At 44.2% G+C, this 27,362-nt stretch overlaps 1 protein-coding gene across 1 annotated transcript in view; it reads left to right on the forward strand.

The window, feature by feature from the left end:
* madd (MAP-kinase activating death domain) overlaps positions 1 to 27,362 on the forward strand; it is a 224,082-nt gene that overhangs the window by 105,140 nt on the left and 91,580 nt on the right. The window contains exons 8-10 of the mRNA XM_048607272.1: positions 10,869 to 11,044; positions 11,191 to 11,426; positions 23,048 to 23,204. Of these exons, the coding sequence (XP_048463229.1) occupies positions 10,869 to 11,044; positions 11,191 to 11,426; positions 23,048 to 23,204 (569 nt within the window). The remainder of the gene's footprint in view (positions 1 to 10,868; positions 11,045 to 11,190; positions 11,427 to 23,047; positions 23,205 to 27,362) is intronic.

Here is a 27,362-nt window from a genome sequence, read left to right on the forward strand (position 1 = left end):
TGTGTCTGTCTGTCTGTGTGTGTCTGTCTGTCTGTGTGTGTCTGTCTGTGTGTGTCTGTCTGTCTGTGTGTGTCTGTCTGTCTGTGTGTGTCTGTCTGTGTGTGTCTGTGTGTGTCTGTGTGTGTCTGTCTGGTGGTGGGTTGCCTGTAGTGTGACATGAACCCAAGATCCCATTTGAGGCCGTCCTCATGGGTACCGAACTTGGCCATCACCCTCTGCGTGGTGACTCTGCGTTGTGACTCTGCGTTGTTGTGTATCCTGAAGTTGGCCTTGGAGGACGTTTACCCGAAGATCCGAGGCCGAATGTCCTTGACCACTGAAGTGTTTCCCCACTGGGAGGGAACATTCCTGTTTGGTGATTGTAGTGCGGTGTCCATTCATCTGTTGTTGTGGCGTCTGCATGGTTTCGCAAATATACCATGCCTTGGGGCATCCTTGCCTGCAGCGTATGAGATAGACAATGTTGGCCAAGTCACATGTGTATCTGCCATGCACATGGTGGGTGGTGTTCCCACGTGTGATGGCTGTGTCCGTGTCGAAGATCTGACATGTCTTGCAGAAGTTGCCATGGCAGAGCTGTGTGGTATTGTGGTTGATGTCCTGAAGGGTGGGCAGTTTGCTGTTTAAGGTCTGATGGTTGTTTGAAGACGAGAAGTGGAGGCATAGGGAAGATCTTGACGAGGTGCCCATTGTCATCGATAACGTGTTGAAGGCTGCAAAGAACATGGTGTAGTTTCTCCACTCCTGGGATGTACTGGATGGTGAAGGGTACCCTTTCAGACGTATCCTGTGTCTGTCTTCTGAAAAGGTCATTACGATTTTTCACATCAGAACTGGCAGTCGATGAATTGAGCATTGTATCCTGTTCCTATGAGGTCATCCTTGAACACCTTCAGGTGTCCGTCTTGTTCCCCCTCATCCGAACAGATCCTGTGTATGCATAGGGCTTGTGTGTAGCGGATAGCTGTTTTAATGTGTTTCAGGTGGAAGCTAGAGAATTGCAGCATCATGAGGTTATCCTTAGGCTTGCAGTAGAGTGAGGTATTGAGTTGTCTGTCCCTGATGGGGATGTGTGTGTCCAAGAATGACACTGATTCTAAAGAATAGCCCATGGTAAGTCTGGTGGGGTGAAACTTGTTGATATCGCTATGTAGTTGTTTGTGATTCTTTGCCATGAGTCCAAAGGGAGAAAATGTCGTCAGTGTATCTGGTGTATAGCATTGGTCGGAGGTTCTGTGCAGCAAAAAAGTCTTGTTCAAACCTGTGCATGAAAATGTTGGCATTACCTACATGCACACCAAGAACGAGAAACTTGGCATCACCACCAGGAATAATCAAGTCTCTCCTGGTACCACCACGGGAAAATCCATTGTCAACTTATCTGACCACATCTTTCAACCAGACGAGATCAAAGCTCTCAGCCAAGGACTCAATTTCTGCCCCACACCAAAAAGGACCCCATTGGTCTCGAGGCAGACACAGAGGAATTCATCAGACAAATGAGACTCTGGGAATTCTTCCAAGGTGTCAGCAGCAAGCCCAATGAGACAACCAATGAACCGGATCATTGACAGAGATCAGTGGGGGAGCAGGCAAAGGAGTTGAATTGGATCCCTCCGGAGGGCTGTTGCCTGGGGCTTACCAGGTATGCTCAAGCCATCAGAGAATGCATGAACACCAGGTTCATCAGCTGCACTCACAAGGTAGCACAAAACGTCACCCAATGGCGTCCATGCTCTCAAGACCAATTATAACATTGCCATCAAACCAGCAAAGGAGGAGCCCTTGTCATACAGAATAGAACAGACTACTGCAAGGCAGTGTACTGACAACTGCACAACCAGGAACACTACAGACAACTACCTGCCGATCCAACGGAGAACAACATCCATCAAGAAACAGACTGATCAAGACTTTTGGTCCAGTCCATTGGAGTACCCTACGCACTCTCACCCCAAATACTTTCCATGTAGGGGACTTTTACTGCCTTCCAAAGATACATAAAGCCAACACACCTGGAAGTCCCATCATATTGGCAATGGGACCCTGTGTAAGAACTTCTCTGGCTACGTCGAGGGCATCTTGAAACCCATTGTACACAGAACCCCCAGTTTCTGTCACAACACTACAGATTTCTTACAGAAACTCAGCATCCATAGGCCAGTGAAACCAGGAACATTCCTCATCACAATGGACGTTTCGGCAGTCTACACCAGCATCCCCCACCACGACGGCATTGCCACAACAGCCTCAGTACTCAATACCACTAACTGCTAATTTCCAGATGCCATCCTCCAACTCATCTGCTTCATCCTCGACCACAATGTCTTCAACCTCAACAACCGGATCTTTATCCAGACACATGGAACGACCAACTAAATCGCACAGATTCTAAACAAAGCCTCACACCTAACATGTATTGTCTGACCTAAAACGTCACCTCTTTACACTGATAAAACCTTTAGTTCTCTCAGGACTGTGACTTGAACAGAATTGGGGATTTACCTATACGCATTAATTAATTAAAACCTTCTAACTGATTAAAGATTTAACAGCATCTTAGGTTTGTTTAGTACATCCTCATCAGTGATTTGAACCTTTTAACATTTACTTACAAATTCTGTGTCTGATACTACCTCTCTCACTAACACCTGAAGAAGGACTGGGGCTCCGAAAGCTTGTGATTTCAAATAAACCTGTTGCACATAACCTGGTGTCGTGTGATTTCTGATCCCGTTTCCAAGACACTCCCTGTTGTATATAGGGAGAGGGATCTCACCCATGCCACTTGCAGTCTGGTGAATGGGATGGAGATCAAACCCTTCCTGGGCAGCTGGCACAAATCCATACCTTACTTGCTCTTCTGTAAGAGTGACTGTACCCTCCCACCCTTGAAACTACCACCCACCACCTCCTTTGATGCTCTGCTCTGAGGTCAGGCCCTGTGCCACAATCTGCCAGTAATTCTGTCCCATCCTCTCAGTTGTTGGTTTCTCCATCTGACTGTTCAGTAATAAATCTTTCTTTCGTCTGTGTCTCCACACTCTTTTCTTCCTGTTGGGGCCTCATTCTCATGGCTGGTTGGCTGCTGTTGTTGGTGTTGTCATGGTGTCTTCCATCTTGTCCTTTGCCGTCCAGTGTTTGGTTAGCTTAAGTGTGATCATGCAGCAGGAGCTCGCCACAACGGAGAAGGTCCACTTTACAATCTCTTTTTACTGCTTCTGTGCTGCTGCGCTTTGTCTTGGCACCTGCCCCTGGCTGTTGGCTGAAGGCACCAACCTGATAGAATTGATTCCAGTGATCTCCCATGTTTCTACTCCTCCCTGTCCTTCTCCACACCTTCCTTCAGTTTAGGGTCATCTGCAGCCTTGCTGCTGCTGCTGGAACTAACTTGGACTTTGGTGGGCCCACATCCCTTCCCTTCCCTGTGCCCACACCCTAGCTCTTTTTCTTCACTGTCTGCCACCATGCTGCCCCTCCTCCCCACAACTCCCCTTCCCCACCCCCATCAGACCCAAACTCCACTGTCTTCTCCCTGCTCCCCACCCCGCCCAAATAAACCCAGGCTGCTACTTCCCCCAGCCAGCCACCCGCCCCCTCCCCATAAATTTCCTTTCTTCTATCCTAGCCCTACATCCCAATCAATTTGAAGTTGAAAAAATGATTTCAAATACAAAGAACCTCCCCGCCACTCCTGAGGACCACCAAATTCAACTTGAAGTTCAAGTGCAGTTTATATTACAGCAAAATGTTCTGCTTTTATTTTAATGTCATTGAATTAGCACATGCATTTATTCTGGGCTTAGTCTTCTATTCCATGTGATTTGTAATGAGCATGGTGGGTATGTGTAAGCTGTCTACAGAGGGACCACTTGGGGGAGCTGGACTCCTGCAAATCACCTTCCTGAATGAGCGCTTCTCTCTGTAAGGCCTGTGCTACACCAATGATGATTGCAAGCTCCAGTGAAGGCAGTTTATCCACATCTCTCTCATGCCTTTCCGGTACTAGCTTACCCTCCCAGTTCCTTTCCTCACCAACAGCTGAGAGCCATAGCTTCAGCAATTGCTGCTGTACATCCTGAATCAACAACAGCTTCAACATTCTGGTACCAAAATCTGTTTGCTGTCCTCTCTCGTCACTTTCCTGAAACATTTCAAAACATACTGACTGAAACTGTTCCTTAAAGGCAAGCATGACTGTCCTTGTACAAAATGGGCTTAGCTATAGACCAGACTAAACACCCTCTGCACTATCCTCATCAAACGCTCCCAGGGCATAAGCTAAGGAGTAAAACTCTTTCTGTGCGTCCCCAACAGATATTCCCAGGACATGGACAGAATGGGGTTAGATAGATTAAAGTTCCCTCCCCTCTTTAAACAGAAAGTAAATGTCCCTCAACATTGTCTCGATCAAACACTCCCAGGACAGCAACAGTATTGGGGTAGCTACAAAGCAAAGCTCTCTATTCTTTTAAACTTAAAGCTCTCTCGATACTGCCCCCAGACGCAACCAGGGCAGGGACAGCATGGGGTTAGAAACATAGAAGATAGGAGCAGGAGGCGGCCATTCGGCCCTTTGAGACTACTCCCATTCATCACGATCATGGCTGATCGTCCAAGCCAATAGTCTAATCCTAGCTCCCATAACCTTTGATCCCATTTGCTCCCAAGTGCTACATCTAGTTGTCTCTTAAATGCATTCAATGTTTTAGCATCAACTACTTCCTGTGGTAGTGAATTCCACAGGCTCACCACTCTGGGTGAAGAAATGTTTCCTCATCTCCGTCCTAAATCGTCTACCCCGAATCCTCATACTGTGACCCCTGGTTCTGGACACACCCACCTTCGGGAACATCCCCCCTGCATCTACCCTGTCCAGTCCTGTTAGAATTTTGTAAGTCTCTATGAGATCTCCCCTCATTCGCCTGAACTCCAGCGAAAACAATCTTAACCTAGATAATTTCTCCTCCTATGTCAGTCTCACCATCCCCAGATTCAGCCTGGTGAAACTTCACTGCACTCCCTTGAGAGCAAGAGATTCCTTCCTCTGAAAAGGAGCCCAAAACTACACACAATATTCTAGGTGTGGTCTCACCAAGGCTCTGTACAACTGCAGCAACACATTCCTGCTCCTGTACTCAACCTCTCGCAATAATGGCCAATATACCATTTGCCTGCTTTACCTGCTTGCCTTCAGCGACTGGTGCACAAGGACACCCAGGTCCTGCTGCACAATCCCCTCTCCCAATTTACAGCCATTCAGTCAGTAATCAGTCCTGATGAAGGGCCCTGACCTGAAGCGTTGACTCTTCTGTTCCTCTGTTGCTGCCTGACTTGCTCTGTTCCTCTAGTTCCACACTGGATAGAAAAGCTTCCTCTTCATTGTCCCCATCAAACACTGCCAGGAGGACAGGGACAGCACAGGGTTAGATCCAGAGTAAAGCTTTCTCTACACTGTCCCACTTCTTGATGGGCACTGCTGCTGATGCTGCCTCACCCAGGAATGCTGATTCCTGAGATGGAACTCAGTGCTGAATTGAATTGAGATTCACTTGATTCTGAAGTCTGGAGCCTGCACAGAAGCCCTGAACCTTACTTGTTGCTAAAATCTTCCTGGCATGCCATTGTCCATTTGTGTGGCCCAATGGAGTGAGCTGAGTGATGGATTTAACTGCATGAGCCAGTCCGGCTATATCCCTGTGCCTGGTGTCCAGTATCTCGTTGCATTACCTGCTTGAAGTTCCTGTCCATTGCTCTTGGTGCATCACGTTCTGTTGCTCATGAGGATGGAGCTTGGGGCCGGTGGAAAGAGTAGAGTGGTGAGGGCGTAAGGTATAAATACTAACGGAGCGACAGGGGATGCTGCTTCTGGTGGGCCAACTACAGAGCAATGGGGGATACTGGAGGGCAGAAAGGCAGACAGGAGGTGTGTTTGGTCAGTCATTGAGGGGGTGGGACTGATTGGGTGTTTGAGGTCATGAGCCAAATATGTGAACATTCAAACAAGGAGCAGGAGTAGGCCACTCAGCCCATCAAGTCTGCTCTGTCAAGACCATGGCTGATCTGACTGTAACCTCAAATCCACATACCCACCCACCCTAATAACGTTTCACCCCCTTTATTTAACAAGAGTCTATCTATCTGTGCCTTAAAAATATTCATGAACTCTGTTTCGTCGCCTTTTCAAGAAGAAAGTTCCAAAGACATTCAATCCTCTGCAAAAACATTTACCCCCAACTCTGTTTTAAGTGAGTGCCCCCTCTAGATTCACCCCTAAGATGAAATGTTTTCTCCACATGCACCCTGTTAAGGATCTTGTATGTTGTTTCAATCAAGTCACCTCTTACTGTAGCGAATACAAACCTAATCCTATCTAAGCTTGCTTCATAAGAACCATTTCCATGCATTAGTGAAGGAAACCTCCTCTAATCTGTTTTAATTGCCTTTTGTCCTTAACACAGTAGTCCAGATGTAGGCTCACCCGTGCCCTGTGTGATTGAAACATAACTTCCCTATTTCTGCATTTGATTCACCTCTCAACTGACAATATTCAAGCAGGCATCCTCATTACTTGTTGTACCTGCATACTGACCTTTTGCGATTTGTGCACAAGGATTCTAACAACATGGGCAGAAAGAGAGATAAGGTCCTGCAAAGGGAATTTAAGGAGTTAGGTAGAAAGTTGAAAAACAAGACCTCTAAGGTTGTAATCTCTGGATTACTCCTTGTGCCATGTGCCAATGAGGCCAGAAATAGGAAGATAATATGGCTGAATGTGTTGCTAAAGAGCTATTGTAGGCGGGAGAGTTTCAGATATCTAGATCATTGGGATCTCCTCCAGGGCAGGAGGGACCTGTACAAAGAAGATGGGTTGCACCTAAACTGGAGGGCCATCAATATCTTTTCAGGGAGATTTGCCAGTGTCGCTCCAGAGGGTTTAAACTAATGTGGTAAGGGGTTGGGAAACCAGAACTGTAGGTTAGCATGTGGAATAATTGAGGACAAGGTAGAGGTTAAGTCAAGTCAGACTAACTGGGAGAACAAGCAGGATCAGGTTAATGAACACAGCAGGACTGGAAGTCTGAAGTGTATTTATTTTAACACGAGGAGTGTAACAGATAAGGCAGATGCACTTAGATCCTGCATTAGTACATGGAACTGCAATGTTGTCGCCATTACAGAAACTTGGTTCAGAGAAGGGCAGGACTGGCAGCTCAACATTACGTGGTGAAGAGATTTCAGATGTGATAGAGAGGGATGGAGAAGGGTTGGGGGAATTGCACTACTGGGCAGCATAGAGGCTCAGTGGTTAGCATTGCTGCCTCACAGCACCAGGGATTCAGGTTCAATTCCATCCTCAGGTAAACATACTAAATTGAGGGAAACCTAATTACGTCAGTGATAAGCAGGAACTGGAAAAAAATTGGATTGAGGCAGCTGTTTGAAGGTAAATCCATGTCTGTTGTGGGAGTCTTTTAAAAGCCATTTGACCAGAGTTCAGGGCCAGCATGTTCCTGTGAAGATGAAAAATAAGGATGGCAAGATTCAGGAATCTTGGACGACAAGAGATGTAAGTTTAGTTAAAAAGGAAAAGGAAGCATATATAAAGTTTAGGAAACAGACATCAAACAGGGCCCTTGAAGAGTTAAAAAGGGAGCAGAAAAGAATATTAAAAAAAATTAGGAGGGCTGGAAGGGGCCATAAAAGACTTTGCCAAGTCAGATTAAGGAGAATCCTGAGGCATTTTATACATATACTTTGAGCAAGAAGGTACGATTTTGAGCAAGAAGGTACGATGGAAAGGGTGGGTCCACTTAAGAACAAAGGAGGGAACATGAGTGTGAAGCCAGAGGATGTGGGTGAGATCCTTAATGAGTACTTCACATTGGCATTCACCAAGGAGAATGACGTGGATAAGTTTAGAGAGGGATTTGTTGATACTCTAAGGCAATATTAAGGAGAAAGTGGTGTTGTGTGTCTTGAAAAACATTAGGATAGATAAGTCGATACAGTGTGGAACTGGAGGAACTCCAGCAGGATAGTCCCTAGGGCCTGATGGCATCTATTAGAGAATAATGAAACAAGGGTAGAGATTACAGAGGTCTTGACAGAGATCTTTGTGTCCTCTTCAGCCGCAGGCAAGGTCCCAGAAGACTGGAGAATTGCCAATGTTGTTGTTTCGTTCTGGTAATCCAGGAAACTATAGGTCAATGAGCCTTAGATCAATAGTAGGGAAATTATTGGAGAAGATACTTAGGGACAGGGTTTACTTGCATTTGGAGGTGAATGGACTTATTGGGGATGATTAGCATGGCTTGTTGTGGGGGAGGTCTTGTCTCTCGAACTTGATTCAGTATTTTAAGGAAGTGATGAAGATGATTGAGAGTAGGGCAGTGGATGTTGTCCATATGGACTTTAGTAAAGCATTTGACAAGATCCCTCATAGGCTGGTCTAGAAGATCAAACCACATGGTGGATTGGCAAGTTGGACACAAAATTGCTTGGTCATTAAAATACAGAGGGTAGTTATGGAGGGGTGTTTTTCTGACTAGAAAACTGTGACCAGTGATGTTCTGCAAGGATCAGTTTTGGGACATCTTTTTGTTTGTAATATATATGTAAATGATTTGGATGAAAATGTCAGTGGCCTAATTAAGTTTGCAGATGACATGAAAATTGCTGGAGTTGTGGATAGTGAAGAAGGATGTCAAAGGATGCAACAGGATATAGATAAATTGGAAAGTTAGGCAATAAAGTGGCAGAGTCCATGTAATTCAGACAAGTGTGAGATGATCCATTTTTGGAGGTCATACGCAAAGAGGAAAGTATACAGTAAATGTTGGAACCTTAGCACTCTTACAATCCATAGTCCCAAGTCCATAGCTTTCTGAAAGTGGTAAGACAGTTGTACAGACTGGTAAAGAAGACCTGCTTATGGCAAATGTATTTTTGTCTGTCGGGACACCGAGTAGCAAAATTAGCAAGTCATGTTGTAGCAAACTTTAGTTAGGCCACATTTGCAGTACTGTGCACAATTCTGGTTGCTGCTGTATGAATAACAAAGTACAGCAAAGGAACAGGCCCTTCAGCCCACCAAGACTGCATCCAACACATGGCACATTCTAAACTAAAAACCTTTTGCCTCTACACGGTGTGTATCTGTCTCTTCTGTGTTTATTTGTATATCTGTCAAGATGCCTCTTAAATGTTGCAAATGTATCCGTCTCCTGCTCCATCTCTGGTAAGTACCTAGAACACACTGCCACTCTGTTTGAAAAAAAGACTTGCCTCTCACGTCTCTTTTAAACTTGCCCCCTTTCACAGGGGAGGTGATAGCCTAGTGGTGGACTGTTCATCCAGAAACCCGGAATCCTGCCATGGCAGTTGGAATTTGAATTCAATAAATGTTTGGAATTAAGAGTCTACAGATGACCATGAATCCATTGTTGATTGTCAGGAAAAACTTATCTGGTTCACTAATGTCCTTTAGGGAAGGAAACTGCCATCCTTATCTGGTCTGGTCTGGCCTACATGTGACTCCTGACCCACAGCAATGTGGTTGACTCTTAACTGCCCTCTGGGCAATTAGGGACAGGCAATAAATGCTGCCTGGCCAGCGACACCCTCATCCTGTGAATGAATAAAGAAAAAAGCTAGTCCCCTAGTAATTGACATTTCCACCTTGGGGGAGAAAGACTCCAACTATCCACTCTATCTGTGCTTCTCATGATTTTGTAAATTCTATCAGGAAGGATGTGGAGGCTTTAGAGTAGGTGCAGAAGTTCACCAGGATGTTGCCTGGATTGGAGTGTATTAGCTATAAGGAAACGTTGGACAAACTTGGATTGTTTTTGCTAGAGTATTGGAGGTTGAAGGGCGATCTGATAGAAGTAGATAAAAATTATAAGGGACAATATAAGGTGGATAGTCAGACTCTTTCTCCTAGGTCGAAAATGTCAAATACTAGGGCATATAGGTTTAAGGTGTGAGGGAAAAGTTTAGAGGAGATGTATAAGGGAAGTTTTTTTTCTTACAGAGAGGGTGGTAGGTGCTTGGAACGTGCTGCCAGAGGAAGTGTTAGAAGCAGAAGCTAAAGCAATGTCTCAGAGGCATTTGGACAGACACATGAACAGGGAGAGAGTGGAGGGATACGGATCATTTGCAGGCGGATGGGATTAGTTTAAAATAGCATCATGGTCTGCACAGACACAGTTCCTGTGCTGTGTTCTTCTATGTTGTTTGACACCCATGTCCCTCCACACCTCAGTGTTCTGCAATCTTTCACCATTTAAATAATGTGCCTCTTACTTTATTCTTCCGGCCAAAATGGACAATTTCATATTTCCACATTGTACTCGATTTGTCACATCTCTTCCCACTGACTTAACTCCATATCCCTTTACAGCCTCCTTGTCACAAATTAATCTCCTATCTATCTCTGTCTCATCAGCAAATATCTTCTGTCCTTTCATCCAAATCATTTCTATAAATTGTAAACAGTTGACAACCCAGCACAAGCCCCAGTGGCACACTACTTGTGACATCCTGTCAACCTGAGAAAGACCTGTTCTATCACTTCCCTGATTCACAGGCAAACAGTAAGCATTAATCCATTCAATACACGACCTCTTACAACACAGGTTGATGGGGAGGGTTTGGATAATATGGGTGGGGTTCCAAAATGATGTGATGGGGGGTGATGTGCTAGTTTTGATTGATGGCGAAGTGATGAGGGAGGTGTGGTTGATTGTTGGGGGTCAGGAGGTGACTTGGTGGAGGGATGGGGTGGGAAATGGGGAACTGAACGGTGTTGTGTGTAGAGTCTCGTTGCCTGCTGCTGAAGCCTTTCTGTGTCTGGGCTGTGACAGGCGCTGGCGAGTATGAGCCTGAACACTCAGCCCATCCTCAATCTGGAGAAGTTCAATGAGGCTCAGGAACTGCCTGTAGGTGGACGAGGCCGGGATGACCAGACCTCCACTCCCTCCACCGAGTTCAACCCACTCATCTATGGCAATGATGTCGACTCTGTGGATATAGCCACCCGGTAAGTGAGAGTGCGACTGGGGCCCTTGCCATTCCTGCGATTTTTTTCTCTCCGCTGGCCCTGTCCCACACCTCCCTTGCCCTCCCCCTCAATGTAACTGTCCCTCTTGCCCTTTCACAGTGCTGTGTTGTTTTTCTCATTCTCAGGGTAGCCATGGTGAGATTCTTCAACTCGCCCAATGTGCTGCATGGATTTTTGTCTCACACCCGCACTCTCAGACTCTTCCCTCGGCCTGTCGTTGCTTTCCAAGTCAATTCCTTCCTGGCCTCCAGACCCAAACTCTCGCTGTTCACGGAGAAGCTTGCTCGGACACAGGCAGTGGAGTATGCTGGGGAGTGGTCCCTGAATCCTACCAACTACACGTTCCAGAGGATCCATAACAGTAAGTCAGGAGAAGGGAAAGCCCTGCTGCTGAATGATGGTGGGTGAGTTCCTAGCTCAAGAGGGTGGGGTGAATGGCACTGACCTTGCTGTTTATCGGGGTGAGCTGTCTGGTGGGTTGTCTTTCTTCCACATCCACCACACACACAAGGTTCTCAGCCCCTGTCCTGTGAAACGTGGCCATTCAGCCCCTCGACTATTCTGCTATTTGTCCTTTCAGTTGTTTCATATTTACACAGCCTTTTGAACAGGGAGAGTACTTTCTGATCTCCAGTCTGAGCAACCTTGCTTCAATTTACATTATATCCTCTCCTCATGGATTCCCTCAACTTCACAAACTTTTACGACTTTGTTCATTTTAAATATCTCAGTCAGGCCACCTCTCAGTCTTCTCCTTGTTCTTGAGTGAACATATGGGTTCAGGGTACAGCAAGCAATTAAGGCATGTGTCCTGATGTCCTTTCTTACAAGAGGATGTGTGTATAGGAGTGAAGATTCCTTACTGCATTTCGATCATACCTTGGTATTGTCTCTTCATGAAAGGTCTATTTGCCAGACAGAATTAAACAAAAAGTTTCTCAAACTCCTTCATGGGATGGGGAGGGATTGTTGTTTGAGGAAGGATTAAATCGACTGAGCCTGTATTCTCTGGGGGTTAGAGGAGTGCGAGACAATCTCGTTGAAACATACACAGTTTTTACAGGGATCGGCAGAGTAGATACAGAAAGACATTTCCATCAGCTGAGGGTGCAGAACCAGGGGGGATTACAGTTTTTGGGACTGAACAAAAACAAGTTGCTGAAAGCTCAGGAGTTCTGGCAGCATCTATGAAGAAAAAATCAGAGTCAACGTTTCGGGTCCAGTGACCCTTCCTCAGAACAGGTTCTAATGCCTTCACAGAAGTAGCCAGACCTGCTGAGCTTTTCCAGCTACTTCTGTTTTTGTTCCTGCTTTAGAGCATCCGCAGTTCTTTCGGTTTTCGTTTGGGACTGAGATGGGGGAGAATCTCTTCGCTCAGAGTGGCGTGAATTTTTGGAAACCTCTACCTCAGTGGGCTGTTGAGGCTGTCATCAAGACTGAGATTGATGCATTTCTACAGACGAAAACATTACAGGATACGGGGATAGTGCAGGAAAACGATATTGAAGTAGATGGTCAACCTGATCTCATTGAATGATGGAGCAGTTCAAAGGTCTGTGAGGACTACTGCTGCCCCTGTCTTTTGCATTGTTATGACAGGGACACACACAGCTGGACCTCCACCTCTGTATTCGCAACACATTAAAATGAAACTATCAAAGATCCCCAATGGATTCCCAACTAGACTTCTGAATAGCCAATCCAAGACTTTGCTAGTAACTGATTCCAAGCATCAGTTTTGTATCTTAAACAAAAGACTTAATTTGATAAATATACCATAACTTTAACAGAGGAAAAAAAAACACTAAATAGGGTAATCTAATTAATGTCTAAGCTTTAAGCCCAAAATGTTTGTTTTCAGTCCCAGTCACATAAAAGACAGACGAACATGGAGATAAATAAACAAAAATAACAAAACCGGCCAAATCACTTTCACTATGCATTGTTCCACAGTTATAAATGTGGACTCCTTGGCTGCTTTTACTGAAACATTGATTAGCGTTGCCTTCTCAGTCCACTCTGACAAAGGCAACTACACGTCTAACTCAGATTTCTACTCTCTGAGCTTCCGAAAGCTGGTGTGCAGGGGATTAAACAGTGAGCTTTCAAATCTTCATGTTGCTTTGTCTTACAATGGGGAAGGTCGAACCCCTCTGATAATTAAACTGAAACACAAGCCTCCAACGGCAGGAGTAGAGGTTTCCTTATAATAATTTAACCCAAAACACCCAGAGAAGCTTGTCTCACCTTTTATAATCTATTAAAAAGAGTGGCTTAAATGAAAGAAAATCCCTGATATGCACTGTAAAAGCAGCAAGTAACAATTTACTTATTTAACCCTAACAATGAACAAATTAACAGAATTACTGTCAAATTACAAGCAACTCGGAATTGCGCAAAGCAGAACAGGAGCAGTTATACGAAGTTTTTAAAGGGAATGGATACTCAAAAAGCACAATCCGCCGTTACCTCTGCGACAGACTGCAACAAGAAGACGCAACACGGCCAGACATGCTAGTCACCCTACTGTGTGTCAGAGATGACCACGACTACTCAGACTCCTAGGTATCAGGGTAACCTACAAACCAACAACCACCCTGCGACAGCTACTTCCTGTCTGTATACTACCGGTAACACAATCTGGTGAACTTCCGCCCCTTTCTCCTCTGCACTAACCTGCCAAAGTCTCCATTTCCATGAGGATTCTACTCTTGAGATAATAACACTCGGGAATACATTCTGATTTCTTTTCTAAATAAGCTTTATGATATAAATCTTTTATTGTCTCGTCTCTTTGTTGTAACTCCAGTAATCTTTCAGAACTAAACACCTTTGCCTGATCCTCTACCTGTTCAGGTTTTACCTTTACCATTTCATCAAACAGCATGTCGGCTAACTGGACCTCCTTCGTCTCGCTTTGTTTTTCCGTTCTTGCTGTAATTTATGACTGTGGGATCTTGTTACCGCACAGTCCAGAAAAATTTCAGGGTATTTTTCTTTTAACTCCTCAGTTCCCTGGCTTTCCTTTGGCTTCTCCAATACAAGGGGCATCACTCCCACTTTTGTTTCCAAGAACAAACCATACTCCTGGAATAGACACACTTTCAATCACTCCCACTGTCGCTTCCCCAGACTTGATTGGAATTTCCAACGTGATCTTGCACAGGGGAAGGTGAAATCTCTCTTTATTCCACAGATTACCACTCTCTCGAGTAATGTTTCAGGAGGAACGCCAATACTTTCATCTCTAACTATTAGAGACTGACCAGCTCCTGTATCTCGCGATATTTTAACTCCTTCACCTTCTCCCCCAGTTCTTCCTGAGTAAACCTTACCCACAGAGGTGAAGTCTTTATAGAGATCGGGCACTGTCTCACTGTCCAGCCTGTGACTGGGCAGTATACTCTCCTGCAGCTCCTCGACTCCTTTTGGGATTTCCTTCACTACCTCAACTAATCCCACTGGTTTAACCTCTTTTACCATATCCTTTTTCCCAAGTACCTTTCTTAAACCAGTGCTGTGACTTTGTGTCCCACTCCGTTACAGTGAAAACACCTGAGACCTCTTGCCTCCTTTTCACCCTCTTGGGTTTCTTTTTTCACCTGTGGTAAACTGTTCCCAGTGATTTGCATTTTGTTTTTCATTGAAGGATCTCCCTTTCTTCCAATTTTGATCCCTCATGGAATAAATTGCTAAACTTCGATTTATGCGCTAATGCGTATTCATCCCCACCTCTGCAGGTCTTCTCACAGTTTGAACTTTCTGTTCCTCAGTTCTGTTTCTGAGTTCATTTCATCTCTGAAAGTGAGTTTTTAAATTCCTCTGGTACAGTAATTTCTCTAAGAGCCTCATGTCTTTTCTGTCTTTAATGCTCTCACCCATATATCGAAGTTGCTCTGTTTAATTCTTTCGAACTCGACATAACTCTAACCTTCTTTATGTTACTGGACTGTTGTCTATGTGCTTCTGGTACCAATTCGTAGGCACTCAAAATAGCCTGTTTAACCTCTTCATAATCTCTTGACACCTCATCTGACAGTGCTGCAAACACCTCACTAGCCCTGCCTACCAACTTGGTCCAAATTACCCGCACAGTCTCTGGCCAGTTCACCTGCCTGGCCAGTTTCTCAAATGAAATGAAAAAGGCTTCTACGTCCTTTTCATCAAATTTTGGTAATGTTTCAACATATTTGTATATATCCCTGCTAGGCTGTTGGCCGTGATGAATTTGCTGATCCTCATTTCCATCTTGTATTTTTCCTCCTGCCAGATGCAATCTTTTTGCTTCGAGTTCCAACTTCATCTTTTCCCATGTGAACATTCTTTCCCTTTCTGCTCTCTCTCTTTCCCTTTCTCTTTCTCTCTCTATTCCCTATCTTTTTCCCTCTATTCTCTCTCTTTTTCTTTTTGTTCATCTAAGAAACTTCTATTTTCTTTCTCTTCTGACTCTAATTGTCAATTTAATTTTCTCTAAAAGGACATCAATTGACATCCCACTGGCCAAAGAAACAGTGGCCACATTATTAGAGGAAACAGGAACGCAGACCAGCAACTCCATCAGCAATGACAACATACCCCAAACTACTAGACTTGTGAACAAAAGCAAAGTTGCTGAAAAGTTCAGCAGGTCTGGCAGCATCTGTGAAGGGAAAAACAGAGTTAACGTTTCGGGTCCGGTGACCCTTCCTCAGAACAGACTAGTGCCTCATTACACACTTCATCTTTAATGGTCAAATATACATACAGATCAATGGCACACCCATGGGGTCACCCATCTCAGGACTCATCACAGAGGCAAGGACTAGAACACACTACCCTCCCCCTCCTTCAACCTAAACTGTGGGTCCGGTAGGTGGACGACACATTTGTCATCGTTAAATACACAAAACCAGAAGAGACCCACCACCTCATCAACAATGTATTCATGGGGATTAAATTTACGAGAGAAGAAGAAAACAACAATCAGCTTCCATTTCTGGACATCAGAGTTGAATATATGACCAATGGGGAGTTCCAAACCTCAGTGTACAGGAAAGCAACCCACACTGACCAAATCCTCAACCTCCACAGCAGCAACCCGATGTCCACAAACAAAGCTGTGTTAGGACACTATTTAAATGGGCCACCACTCACTACGACACGCCAGAACTATGCAGGAAAGAGGAAGAGCACCTAGACAAAATCTTCTCTATGAACGGATATCCCGGCAGCTTCATCCGCAGGTGCCTATTAAATAGACAACACCAAGACAACACAGTACGCTCTAACACACTGGCCACACTGCCCCATATTAAGAACATATCAGAACTCACAACGAGACTCCTAAGACCACTAGGAATCATGGTGGCCCACAAACCCACAGCCACTCTACAACAAACACTCACAAGGATTAAAAACCCCATTCCCACAACATGTAGAACCAACGTAGTTTACAAAATACCATGCAATGACTGCCTCAAACATTACATCAGACAGACAGGAAGGAAACTAGCCATCAGAATACATGAACATCGGTTAACAGCAAAATGACACGACAAATTTTCCTTAATATCAGTATACTCGGACAATGAAGGCCATCAGTTTAACTGGGCCATCATAACCATTGTAGCCCAAATCAAACATAGACACGCACAGGAATTCCTAGAGGCATGGTTCTCAACCAATAATGCAATCAACAAGCAAATAGAAGTGGACCCCATAAATAAACCCATACAGAACAGAACCAGAAATGACACAAATCACCATGACAGACTGGACAGTATAAATTCCAAGTGGAGTAGAACGACATTGCTCTATCGGAGGCCTCACTGATGATGTTACCTAGCATGGTGACAAAACGTCTGAATGAAAACAAGCTGAGCTACAAATCTTTGCAAAAACGTTAAACCCTGTCCATATATACGTTGGATGACACATCAATTTTCTTACAATAGCATTAGTTCAGATTCAAATTCAGTTGGCTTTCAATCACTAAGTGCTTAGTTTAAATTAATTGGCTGATTCCAGCTGGTTGCCAAAATATCAAAACAAGCCTAAGGTTTCCAATCACACAGCCAATTGATACATATTTCCATTTCAGAACTGGCTGTACATCTGCTACATACGGAGACATTTTTTTTCTGTATAAATCTCTAAGCTTAGAAAAGCACTTTACCTCTTAAAGGAACCACACACTTTTCTCCCTTATCATTTATTTTCCAAACAAATTCTAGCTTCCTGCCTTCCAATTCATGATTACTCTACACAACTTCTTAACACCTTCTCTGAAGCAGTCAAAACATTCGCCCCGGAAATTATGCTTCAAAAATAAACAAATTCAACTCTCATCCTGCCCCTGAGAGATTGATTGTCCTTTCCCAAGGCCTCACTTGCCATTCAGCATCTGTCATCTGCTTGAATATAGGGTCTCTTCCAGACTTGCTGGAGCCAATTCCCAGATACTGATATCATTAATAGCTAAATTTGATAAGTTTAAACACAATGCTGTTCCTGGAGTTGCTGTGTCTGTACGAAACCTTTTGATCAAGAGTCAGTCTGCAACTAACATCCAGGCCTGGCCTCTGAAGCAAACAAAAAAACAGCTTGTTTGGTCTGTTCTTTTCCTATTACCACAAGCTGTCCCAAAGTCCTCAAGTCCTTTCCAGTCCACAGTTCCCAGTTCACAACTGCAAATCGAACTTGGTAAAAGAATAACAATTTTAAAAAAAAAAGAAAAATCCACGAGGGTTCTAACAGCATTCTTCCATTTTAAGGGTGCAAGCCACGTTTATCCTAACTGTCCTCATAATTGTTCCCACTTGCCCTGGTGTCATTCAGGTGAATCTGCCTCTGATGTCTGTATATCAATTGCTGTGATATGGTGCCAGTACAGAATACACTACTCCAGATGAGCCTAACCAAGGCTGTGTAGAGCCCCAAGTTCCTATGTATTTTATCTCACCTGCAGTCTTTTTATAATCATTTTTGTCTACCAGCTTTAAACGATTTGTGTATTTTGTCTTCTAAATTCCCTTGTGGGAATTATGATCCCAGATGAAACCACGTGCTTCTTTTGATCCTGGACAAGATTATCAAATTTGGTTAGGGTCTTGTACCTTTATTTTCAAAATGGGCACAGATTTGCTGAGAGAATGAAGCCACCATAATTCCATAGTTTTGAGCAAGTAACAATAAACTTTACAATGCGTTAGCACAGTAATACAATCTGTGATGCATATGCAGTTTATTTCTAACACCCAGAATTAACACGGGAATACTGCACAACAAATAGAAACTTCCACAGATTTCTCAGCAATTCCAACTTATAAATTAATGACACAGTGGGCATGAAATCACATGAATCTTCACTTTGTGGATCTGGTCTTGAAACGTCCTCTCAAGAGCCTCTCCGCTATGGTCTGCCTCAATGACTGTTCCTATTCTGGTCAGCCAGCCTTCTTTCCTGGCTTGACACTTCCCTGGAGTCCAAAACTGTGCTCCAGTCCTCACTCTCAAGCATAACTTGAGTTTCTCAGTGATAGCTAGCTTCACTGAGCTAGAACTGCCTCAGGAATTTTTTTTTCCCTGACCTTGAGGCTCGCTGAGCTGTGTCAAATAAACGCCGCTTATGAGTTTTTCAACCCCATTCCCTCAGTTGCACTGAAGTCTTAACATCCACAGGCCTTTTCTGGTACCCTCACAGCTTCCCCCAACACAGAACCAGCGACCTTCTCAGCTTCCTAAGGTAACTTTCCAGCGACACAGCTAACTTCCACACTCCTAAAATAGAGTTTGTCTCTTTCTCGCACTAGACTGTCATCTTGAAACCGCCTTTTAATGACCCTGGAGCTGTCCTAAGTGATCTGTTAAAAACCTTGCAGTAAGCCCAATCCTTCCAGCTGCTGCAGAATTGAATGTTGCCACTTTGCTGCGAATTCTCTGCATTCCTGACTGTTACAGCATTGCTATTAACCACAAAATGCCTACTTTCCCCGCAAAGAGGAAGATTGATCACAGAAAGCAGAGATTTCCATGCGGGGTATGTTGGGGATGAGAGGCGAGGTAGTGATGAGGTTATTTGAAGGTTGAAGGTCCATTAAAAGGTCACTCACTGTAACTCAAGGACAGATTCCTACAATGCTAATGTTCCCCATTAGTGCCAGAGAGAGCTTTTTCAGCACCCCCTCCAAAGAACAGGCCCTCCGTGCTCTTCACTTAAAATATTTTAGTTCACTTTGCAAGAAACAGTTGCCTGCTTTCTGACCTGTAACTCTTCAGGCCTGGGATAGCAAGCTGTCTTCAGACCGATGGTAATTGCTCTGGTTGGCAGGTGCTGGGAGGCTGTCTTCCCCAGGGACAGTGTTGGCAGCAGTGTCTACAATATGACAAACATAATTATTTGGCTTTTGAACTTGAAGGCACAATTTACAAGTGACTCCAAATTCAGAGACAGTCCTGTTACAGAGGATAAAGGTGAGACTTTGCAGGAAGGCGTTAGTAAAATTGCAAAATGGAGTCGCTAAATAATACGTTGGTATTGGTGATACTTTCATCAAGCGGGAGCAAAGAAGCCATTTACACTCAGAACATTTATTGAAATGAGATGGAGTTGAGGAACCTGGAGGTTACCAGTGTAGTTACAGGTCGTTAAAAGTAGTGAAGGCAGATTGACAAGGCCAGTTTAAAAGGTCAGGAAAGTACTGGAGTTCATTTTGGGATGAATAGAATTGAAACTTTGGTTAGATGACACTACGTACTGCTCACAGCTCTGGTCTCCATATTCCAAAAAGACACTGGAGAAGCTGCTGAAAGAACTGTAAAGGTGATATCAAAATTGCAAGGTTACCTTATCAGAAAGGTAACAGCCTAGTGGTATTATTGTTAGACTATTAATCCAGAGACCCAATAATGTTCTGGGAACTGAGTTCAAATCTTGCCATGGTAGGTGGTAGAACTTGAATTCAGTTTAAAAAAATTAATGGAATGAAGGGTCTAATGATGACCTTGAAACCAGTGTCAGTTGTCAGAAGTACTCATGTGGTTCACAAATGTGCTTTAGAGAACATACCTTCAGGGCTACATGTGACTCCAGACCCACAGCAATGTGGTTGACTCTTAACTGCCCTCTGGGCAATTAGGAATGGGCTATAAATGCTGCCTAGCCAGTGACACCCTCATCCTGTGAATTAATTTTTTTTTAAAAGATCTGGTTGAGGGTTTTCAATATTATGAGGGGATTTGATGTGAGATAATTGAAAGCTGGAGGTAATAAATAAACAATTGTTTCTAATCAGTTTGTAGAATCATAGAGTACAGAAGAGGCTCTTCAGCCCATCATGTCTGTATTACCAAAGCTAAACTAAATCTGCACCAGTCCCACTTTCCAGCACTTGGCCTATAGCCTTCAACTGGGAGAAATCTCTTCACCCAGGGAATAGTGACAATATAGAGCTTTGTACGGGGAGTGATTGAAGTGAATCATTTCTGAAGAAGGGTCTAGGCCCGAAACGTCAGCCTTCCTGCTCCTCTGATGCTGCTTGGCCTGCTGTGTTCATTCAGCTCTACACCTTGTTATCTCATGAAGTGAATAATGTAATTGTATTTAAAGGCAAACTCGACTAATGTGTGGGGGGAAAAAGGAGTAAAGAGTTATGCTGGTGGATTTAGATAAGAATGGATGGGAAATATGAACATGGCATGGGTTGGATGGGCAGAATCACCTGTTTATTTAACTGTGTCCCCTGTGTAACTGTTGTTCACCACTCTCTTTTTACGTATTGGTAAACCTGGTTTGCTCTCTCTCCATGACTGTCCATTGCTCTCATTCCTTCATGCATGTTGTTCCTCGTTACGGCTATATGTTGTTATTCACCCCCCTGTGAATTAATTTGAAACCTGCCCCATCCTCACTAGGGAACCTGCTGGTCAGGATGCTGGTCCCAGTCTTGTTGAGATGCAAGCCATTCCTTTTGGAGATCTGCATCTAGTCCCAGTGCCCCAAGAGTCTGAAGCCATCACTTTTGCATCCTGTTTCAAGGACCACAATCACATCTCCTCTACCCTATCCTCAGCATCTTCCTATCTCTAATCTGTTAATCCTGGTACTGGGAACAATTAGATTATTAACCTCAAACTCCTACTTTTTAAACTTCCTCCCTAACTCCTGGAAAATCCCGCTGTATGACCTTGATATGTCTTCTTTCTGTGTGCTTGATATTAATGTGTCCCACAACTTCTGGCTCACCCCCAACATGCATGTGCTGTTGATTGCTAACTGTCTTGCTCCCACGTGCACACGCTCTCTCTCTCACTCTACCTTGCCGCCAGAAAAGGTGATACACCACACAGGAAGGAGTCACTGTGACACTTGCACCATTGCCAGTCTGGCCCCCTCATGTGGAACCTCATAACTGCAATATTTTTACAATTTCTCTGGCACAGTCCCTCGTCAGTGGTTCCATGGTCTACACTGCACACCTTTAGGGTATTGTCTCTAATACTCTGTATCTGTTTGAGAGTGGCACACACTCTGACGAGTCATGTATTTACTGTAGCTAATGTCCTCCTGGAGACCACCCACCTCCTATCCTGACCTGTCACTGCCTGTGAAGTGACCAATTCCTGCAGCTTATGATCCAGGAAACACTCATCTTTCCTGATCCTCTGCACTGACTCCACCTCACGCTGTTGCTGAGAAACCCTGAGCCCAAGGTGGAGACACTTCCGACAGTTGTCATCTCCCAAGTCACATAGAGTGCCTTCAAGTTCCCACAAATGGGCAGGAATTGTAAGATTAGGTCTCAGCAGCCCAGCAATGATGCAAGCAAAGAATCATCAACTATCCTTCGTAATCCAACTTGTGCCTTCCAGAAACAATTAATTTTTAGTCGTCTGTGAAGAGAAAATCAGAGTTAACCTTCTGAGGAAGGGCCACCAGACCCGAAACATTAACTCTGATTTTCTCTTCACAGATGCTGCCAGACCTGCTGAGCTTTTCCAGCAACTTCTGTTTTTGTTCATGATTGATAGCATCCGCAGTTCTTTTGGTTTTTAATTTTTAGTCATGTCTCACAATCTGAAAACTCTTAATTCATTATTATTTTAGTACTCGACCCAGTTGGACTGTTACTTCTAAAAATAAGTTGCAAATCTTGTTCAGTGCCTTAGTTTGCTGGTGCAAGTTTAAACCACAGTCCACTTTTAGAGAGAAATAAAAATGTGCTAAAACTACATCAGCCTGCTGCTATTGTCTGTCACTCGTTTTAGAAAGCCCCAGAGCAGCTCTGCTGTTGCCCCTGCTCTGATCACTTAGTCACCTGTTGCTGTCACTGTCATCTGCTTCCTCACTCTGACCGTTTCTTGCTTAATGAACATCACCTCTTCACTCTCAGCTTGAAAAACCCACAGCAGGTCTGGCAGCCATCTGTGGAGAGAGAAACAGAGTTAACGTTTTGAGTCCAGTGACCCTTGTTCTGAAGAAGACATTAACTTGTACGTTTCTCCACAGATGCTGCTGAGCTTTGTGTTTATTTCAGATTTCCAGCATCCATAGTGTTTTGCCTTTATAAGAATTTATGTTCTTTGAGCCTTTCCTGCCATTCAGTAGGATCATCACTGACAGTTCACTTCTAATATGACACTCGGTTCTGGAATTGGTTGTTGACTGAAGAGGAAGTAATGGTAAATGAGGCTGTGAACTGACAGTCACAATCTCTGGAGTTGTCGACAAGTAACAGAAGCATACCTGGGTGAAATTCCCTAACAATCTCGGCATGCTTCTGTCCAGTCAGCGGAGCCCCTTCTCCAACTTTAATCCTGGAGTCTGACTTCTGACTTCTACTGAAGGGAAAAGGGTGGGGGGGGGGGGGGGGGGGGGGAGGGGGGGGTTGCGTTACTGGGTTAATCCTGGAGTCTGACTTCAGTTACTGAAGGGAAAAGGGGGAAGTTACTGGTTTAATCCTGATGCCTGCAATAGCTGAACTGGTATTGTTTCCCTTTATGTAGGCGTGTTCGATCCAGCTCTAATTGGAGACAAGCCCAAGTGGTATGCCCATCAGCTTCAGCCCATTTACTACCGTGTCTATGATAGTAACTCGCAGCTTGCCGAGGCCCTTAACATTCCCATCGAGAAGGACGATGGCTCAGAACCCACAGATGACAGGTTTGTGTGAATGGCAATGTTAGTCCCTTTTCCTTTGCTCATTCTGCTTTTATGTGAAGCCCCACTGAGGAGATTAGCCTGCTGACTTGCCCAAGAATTCTCTTTACACAAAATTCAAAACCACCCGAAGATAGACGGGGAGAAATAAAAACGTTGGTATTCAACATGGAGGGCTGCAGCTGTGGTGACAGTCTTCAGTCAGTTGAAGATTGATAATCCCCTGCCATTCCCAACACAGCACCACTCAATGAATACCCTTTCCCAGCCTATTCCTTCAGCATACAATGATCTCTGTCTCAGCCACTTCTCCATAAGATAACATAATCTAAAGTGTATGCTACACAATGCCACTTGTTCTTTCAGTTGCAAAAATTGTGTTGATATTCTTAGCCATGTGGCAGGGTCTAACTTCCATTCTCCAGTTCATAGTACAAATGTTGGGAGCAAAAGTGGCCCTTTATGTAACTTTAAGTGAAGTGTGACTTTCCATAGGATTTAGTGCTAAACCCAGCAGACTATTTTCGCTCAAAAGTCAACGTGCAGGTTGAACCATAAATGCGCAGCACTGTGTATTCCTAGCTGAAATAACACTCAAAGTGAATCACTAAACATAAAAGGTACAGTTCAGTACTTCAAAAAAAACTGCAAAACACTATTAAGCTGAATTAGCATCTTAAATGCATACACTCATAAGTAAAATAATTTTTGAAATGAAATAATTTAAAATAAAAAGGAACGGAATATCAATGTAATTACTATAAATGCTAAAACTAAGCTGTTGAAGCTTTGATTGACCAGGCTCCATCTAGTGGCAGAATGTGGTCAGCGGAGGCTGAAGTACCTGCACCAACCAGCCTTTGCCAGTAGGTGGAGCCCAGGCCTTCAATGCACGTTCGGAATGGCAGGCAGAATAGAAATGGAGCATGGAGACTTTGAAGGTAAGGGCACAAGGTGGGAGTGGAAGACTAAGGGGGCGTTGGAGACAGTGAAGAGGGACTGAGTACAGGGACAGGAGCTGGAAGAAGACTGAGTTCAGGAATGGAAGAATGTGGAAAATGTCTAGAGAGCAGGCAGTAAATCTGTACCAAACAATGCAATGTTAAACAAATATATTATAATTTTGTTAGTAACATTATAGTAAGATTTTAACTGTCAACGTTAAATGTTGACCTATTGTACAAAGAAAATGAAAGAACTGTGGATGTTCAAAATTGGAAGCAAAAACAGAAATTGCTGGGAAAACTTAGGTTCAGCAGCATCTGTGGAGAGAAAACAGAATTACTGTCTTGGATCCAGTGATGACTCTTCAGAACTGATTTTAGCTGGGCCCTAAAATGATTGACCTCAGTATTGAGTCCCAAAGGCTGCAGAGGGCCAACGCCACACAGAGATTTTTAAATGAAACATTTTGTGGACAAGGAGCTGATGCATCCAGTGAACGGTGGGAGATGGTTTGACTGGACTTGGTGTAAGCTCGGATGTGCATGACAGAAGCTTGGATGAACTGTTGTCACTGTGATCACTGTTGACCTGGACTCAGCGGGTCTGACTATTGATTTTCCAATTAGTGACCTTTTGTCTTCACTCTCTTTGGCTCTGTTTTTGTTTTGAAATGGTGTTGTCTCATTGGCTCTCCCTGGCCTAGAAAATATGATCTGAAGTGTTAACTGACTCCCTTTCTCCACAGACGGTGCCTGGATCAGAATGACTTTGCTTTGCATGGCACTGTGCTGCTAACTCTCGTGTCTCTCTCACATCAGGGAGGGGGAGAGTTACCTGAATGCTGCATTTCAGGGGGCAGTCACACCCCTTAGATTAACTACCTCAAATGCAGTCAGTGGTCAGGGCCAGGATGGTGTGACTATGAGCATGGCAGATAGAGTGATCCAGGAGACAGTGCTGAAGGAGCCTCAGCCCTTGAGCTTATCCTGCAGGTTTATGAATCTTGCTCTCTGTGTGGATGAGGGTTGGGCTGTAGGGAGGATGAGCAAACTGACCATAGCACCGTGGCACAGGGAGACATTCAGTAGGGGGTTGAAAAGAGAAATGATGTTATTGGGATAGTACAGTCAGGGGAATACACACTGTTCTCTGTAGCCAGGATCGAGAGTCCCGAAGGCCGTGCTATTTGCCTGGTGCATGGGCAGAGGAACTTTCTTTTAATTCGTTCACATAATGAGGGCGTAACTGGCTAGGCCAGTATTTATTGCCAAAACCTAACTACCCATTAAGGATCAGCCACATTATTATGGGTTTGGAGTCACATGTAGGCCAGACCAGGTAAGGGTGGCAGTTTAGATTAGTGAACTAATGGGTTTCTCAGATGATCAACAATGGCTTCCACCATCTGTCATAGTTGGCTTCAAACCTGTGTCCCCAGACGTTACCTGGGTCTATGGATTAACAGTCTGATGATGATGCCATTAATTTCGAGTGGGAGAGGAAAGATCTTGTTGTTGTGGTGGTCCACACAGAAAGAGGAAGGAGGTTCTGCTGAGGGAATATGAGCAGCTAGGGGCTAAATTAAGAAGCAGAACCACAAATGTGCTAACAAGCAAATTGGCACAGGAGGAGCAAGAAAGTTTGGCTTTAAGATTGGTTTGGGAGAAATAGGTTTGAATTCATGGGACACTGGCACCAGTACTGGGGAAGGAAGGTGCAATTCTGATGGGGTGGGCTCTACCAGAGTCCTGGCAAATTGCATAACTGCAGCTATGGATAGGGTTTTAAATTAAAGTTGCAGGGGTGATGGGTTCAGTTGCATGGAAAAGTATGGAAAAAGTTAAAGGTGGGGAGGGCTCAGCAGATGTTACTAACAGTGCAAGTCATAGGAAAGAGAGTATACAAAGGGTCAGGAGTCTAACTTCAGGCGGAGCAGATAAGGAGACAGCGATGAGAAGTGGGGTGCAGTCAACATAGGAATGAGGATGCCGTGCTTAAATGCATATATTTTATGAAACCAGGTTAAATGGACATGTAGCACAGATTAAAATTGGTGGATATTATGTAGGTTTCACAGTCATGTGACTGCAAGGGGATCAGGTTTGGGAACTAAATATCCAAGGTTGCACAACCTATTGAAAGGACAGGTGGAGGGATGGGTAGAATGTCTTGTTACAAAGAAATAGAACATAGAACATAGAACAGCACAGGCCCTTCAGCCCATGATGTTGTGCCGACCTATTATCCTACTAAGATCAAACTACCCTGCATACCCTACATTTTACTATTCTCCATGTGCCTGTCCAAGAGTCACTTAAAAGTCTCTAAAGTATCTGACTCCACTACCATTGCCGTCAGCACATTCCACACACCCACCACTCTCTGTGTAAAGAATGAATCTAAATTGATAACAAGAAGTGATACAGTGATATAGAATCAGAAAGTGTGGAAATTCTGTAGGTAGAGTTGAGTAACCACAAAGGGAAAAGGACCGTGAGGCATCAGGTTTCCTATTACTGGGTCAAAAATCACACGACACCAGGTTATGCTACAACGGGTTTATTTGAAAACACAAGCTTTCGAAGCTCTGCTCCTTCCTCCACACTACACCTGTGGAAGGAGCAGAGCTACAAAAGCTAGTGTTTTCAAATAAACCTGTTGGACTATAACTTGGTGTCGTGTGATTTTTGACCTTGTCCACCCCAGTCCAATTCCGGAACCTCCATATCACTTCTATTGCTAGTCAGGATATGGGGAAGAAAATAAATCAGGAGATAAAAGAAAGGCATGTAAGAAAGACAGTATTACAATAATCACGGGGAGTGTCAATATGCAGGTGGATTGAAAAAAATCAGGTTGGTAGTGGGTCTCAAGAAAAAGAATTTGTGGAATGTCTACAATATGGTTTTTTTTTTTTTTGAAGCAGTTTGTCGCAGGTCCTACAATGAAACAGCCCATTCTGGTGATGTGGAATGAGGCAGACATAAATAGGGAGCTAAAGGTGAAGGAACCGTCAGGGGGCAGTGACCATAATATGGTAGAATTTCCCCTGCAGTTTGAGAGGGGGAAGCTGCAATCAGATGTAACAGTATTACAGTTGATAAAGGTAACTATAAAAGGTGGAGCTGGTCAGAGGTGATTGGAAGGGGAGCCTAGCAGGGAAGACAGTGGAGCAGCAATGGCAGGAGTTTCTGGGGGTAATTCGGGAGGCACAGC

This window comes from Rhincodon typus, chromosome 17, assembly GCF_021869965.1.
Source record: "Rhincodon typus isolate 14 chromosome 17, sRhiTyp1.1, whole genome shotgun sequence".
Taxonomy (NCBI): Eukaryota; Metazoa; Chordata; class Chondrichthyes; order Orectolobiformes; family Rhincodontidae; genus Rhincodon; species Rhincodon typus.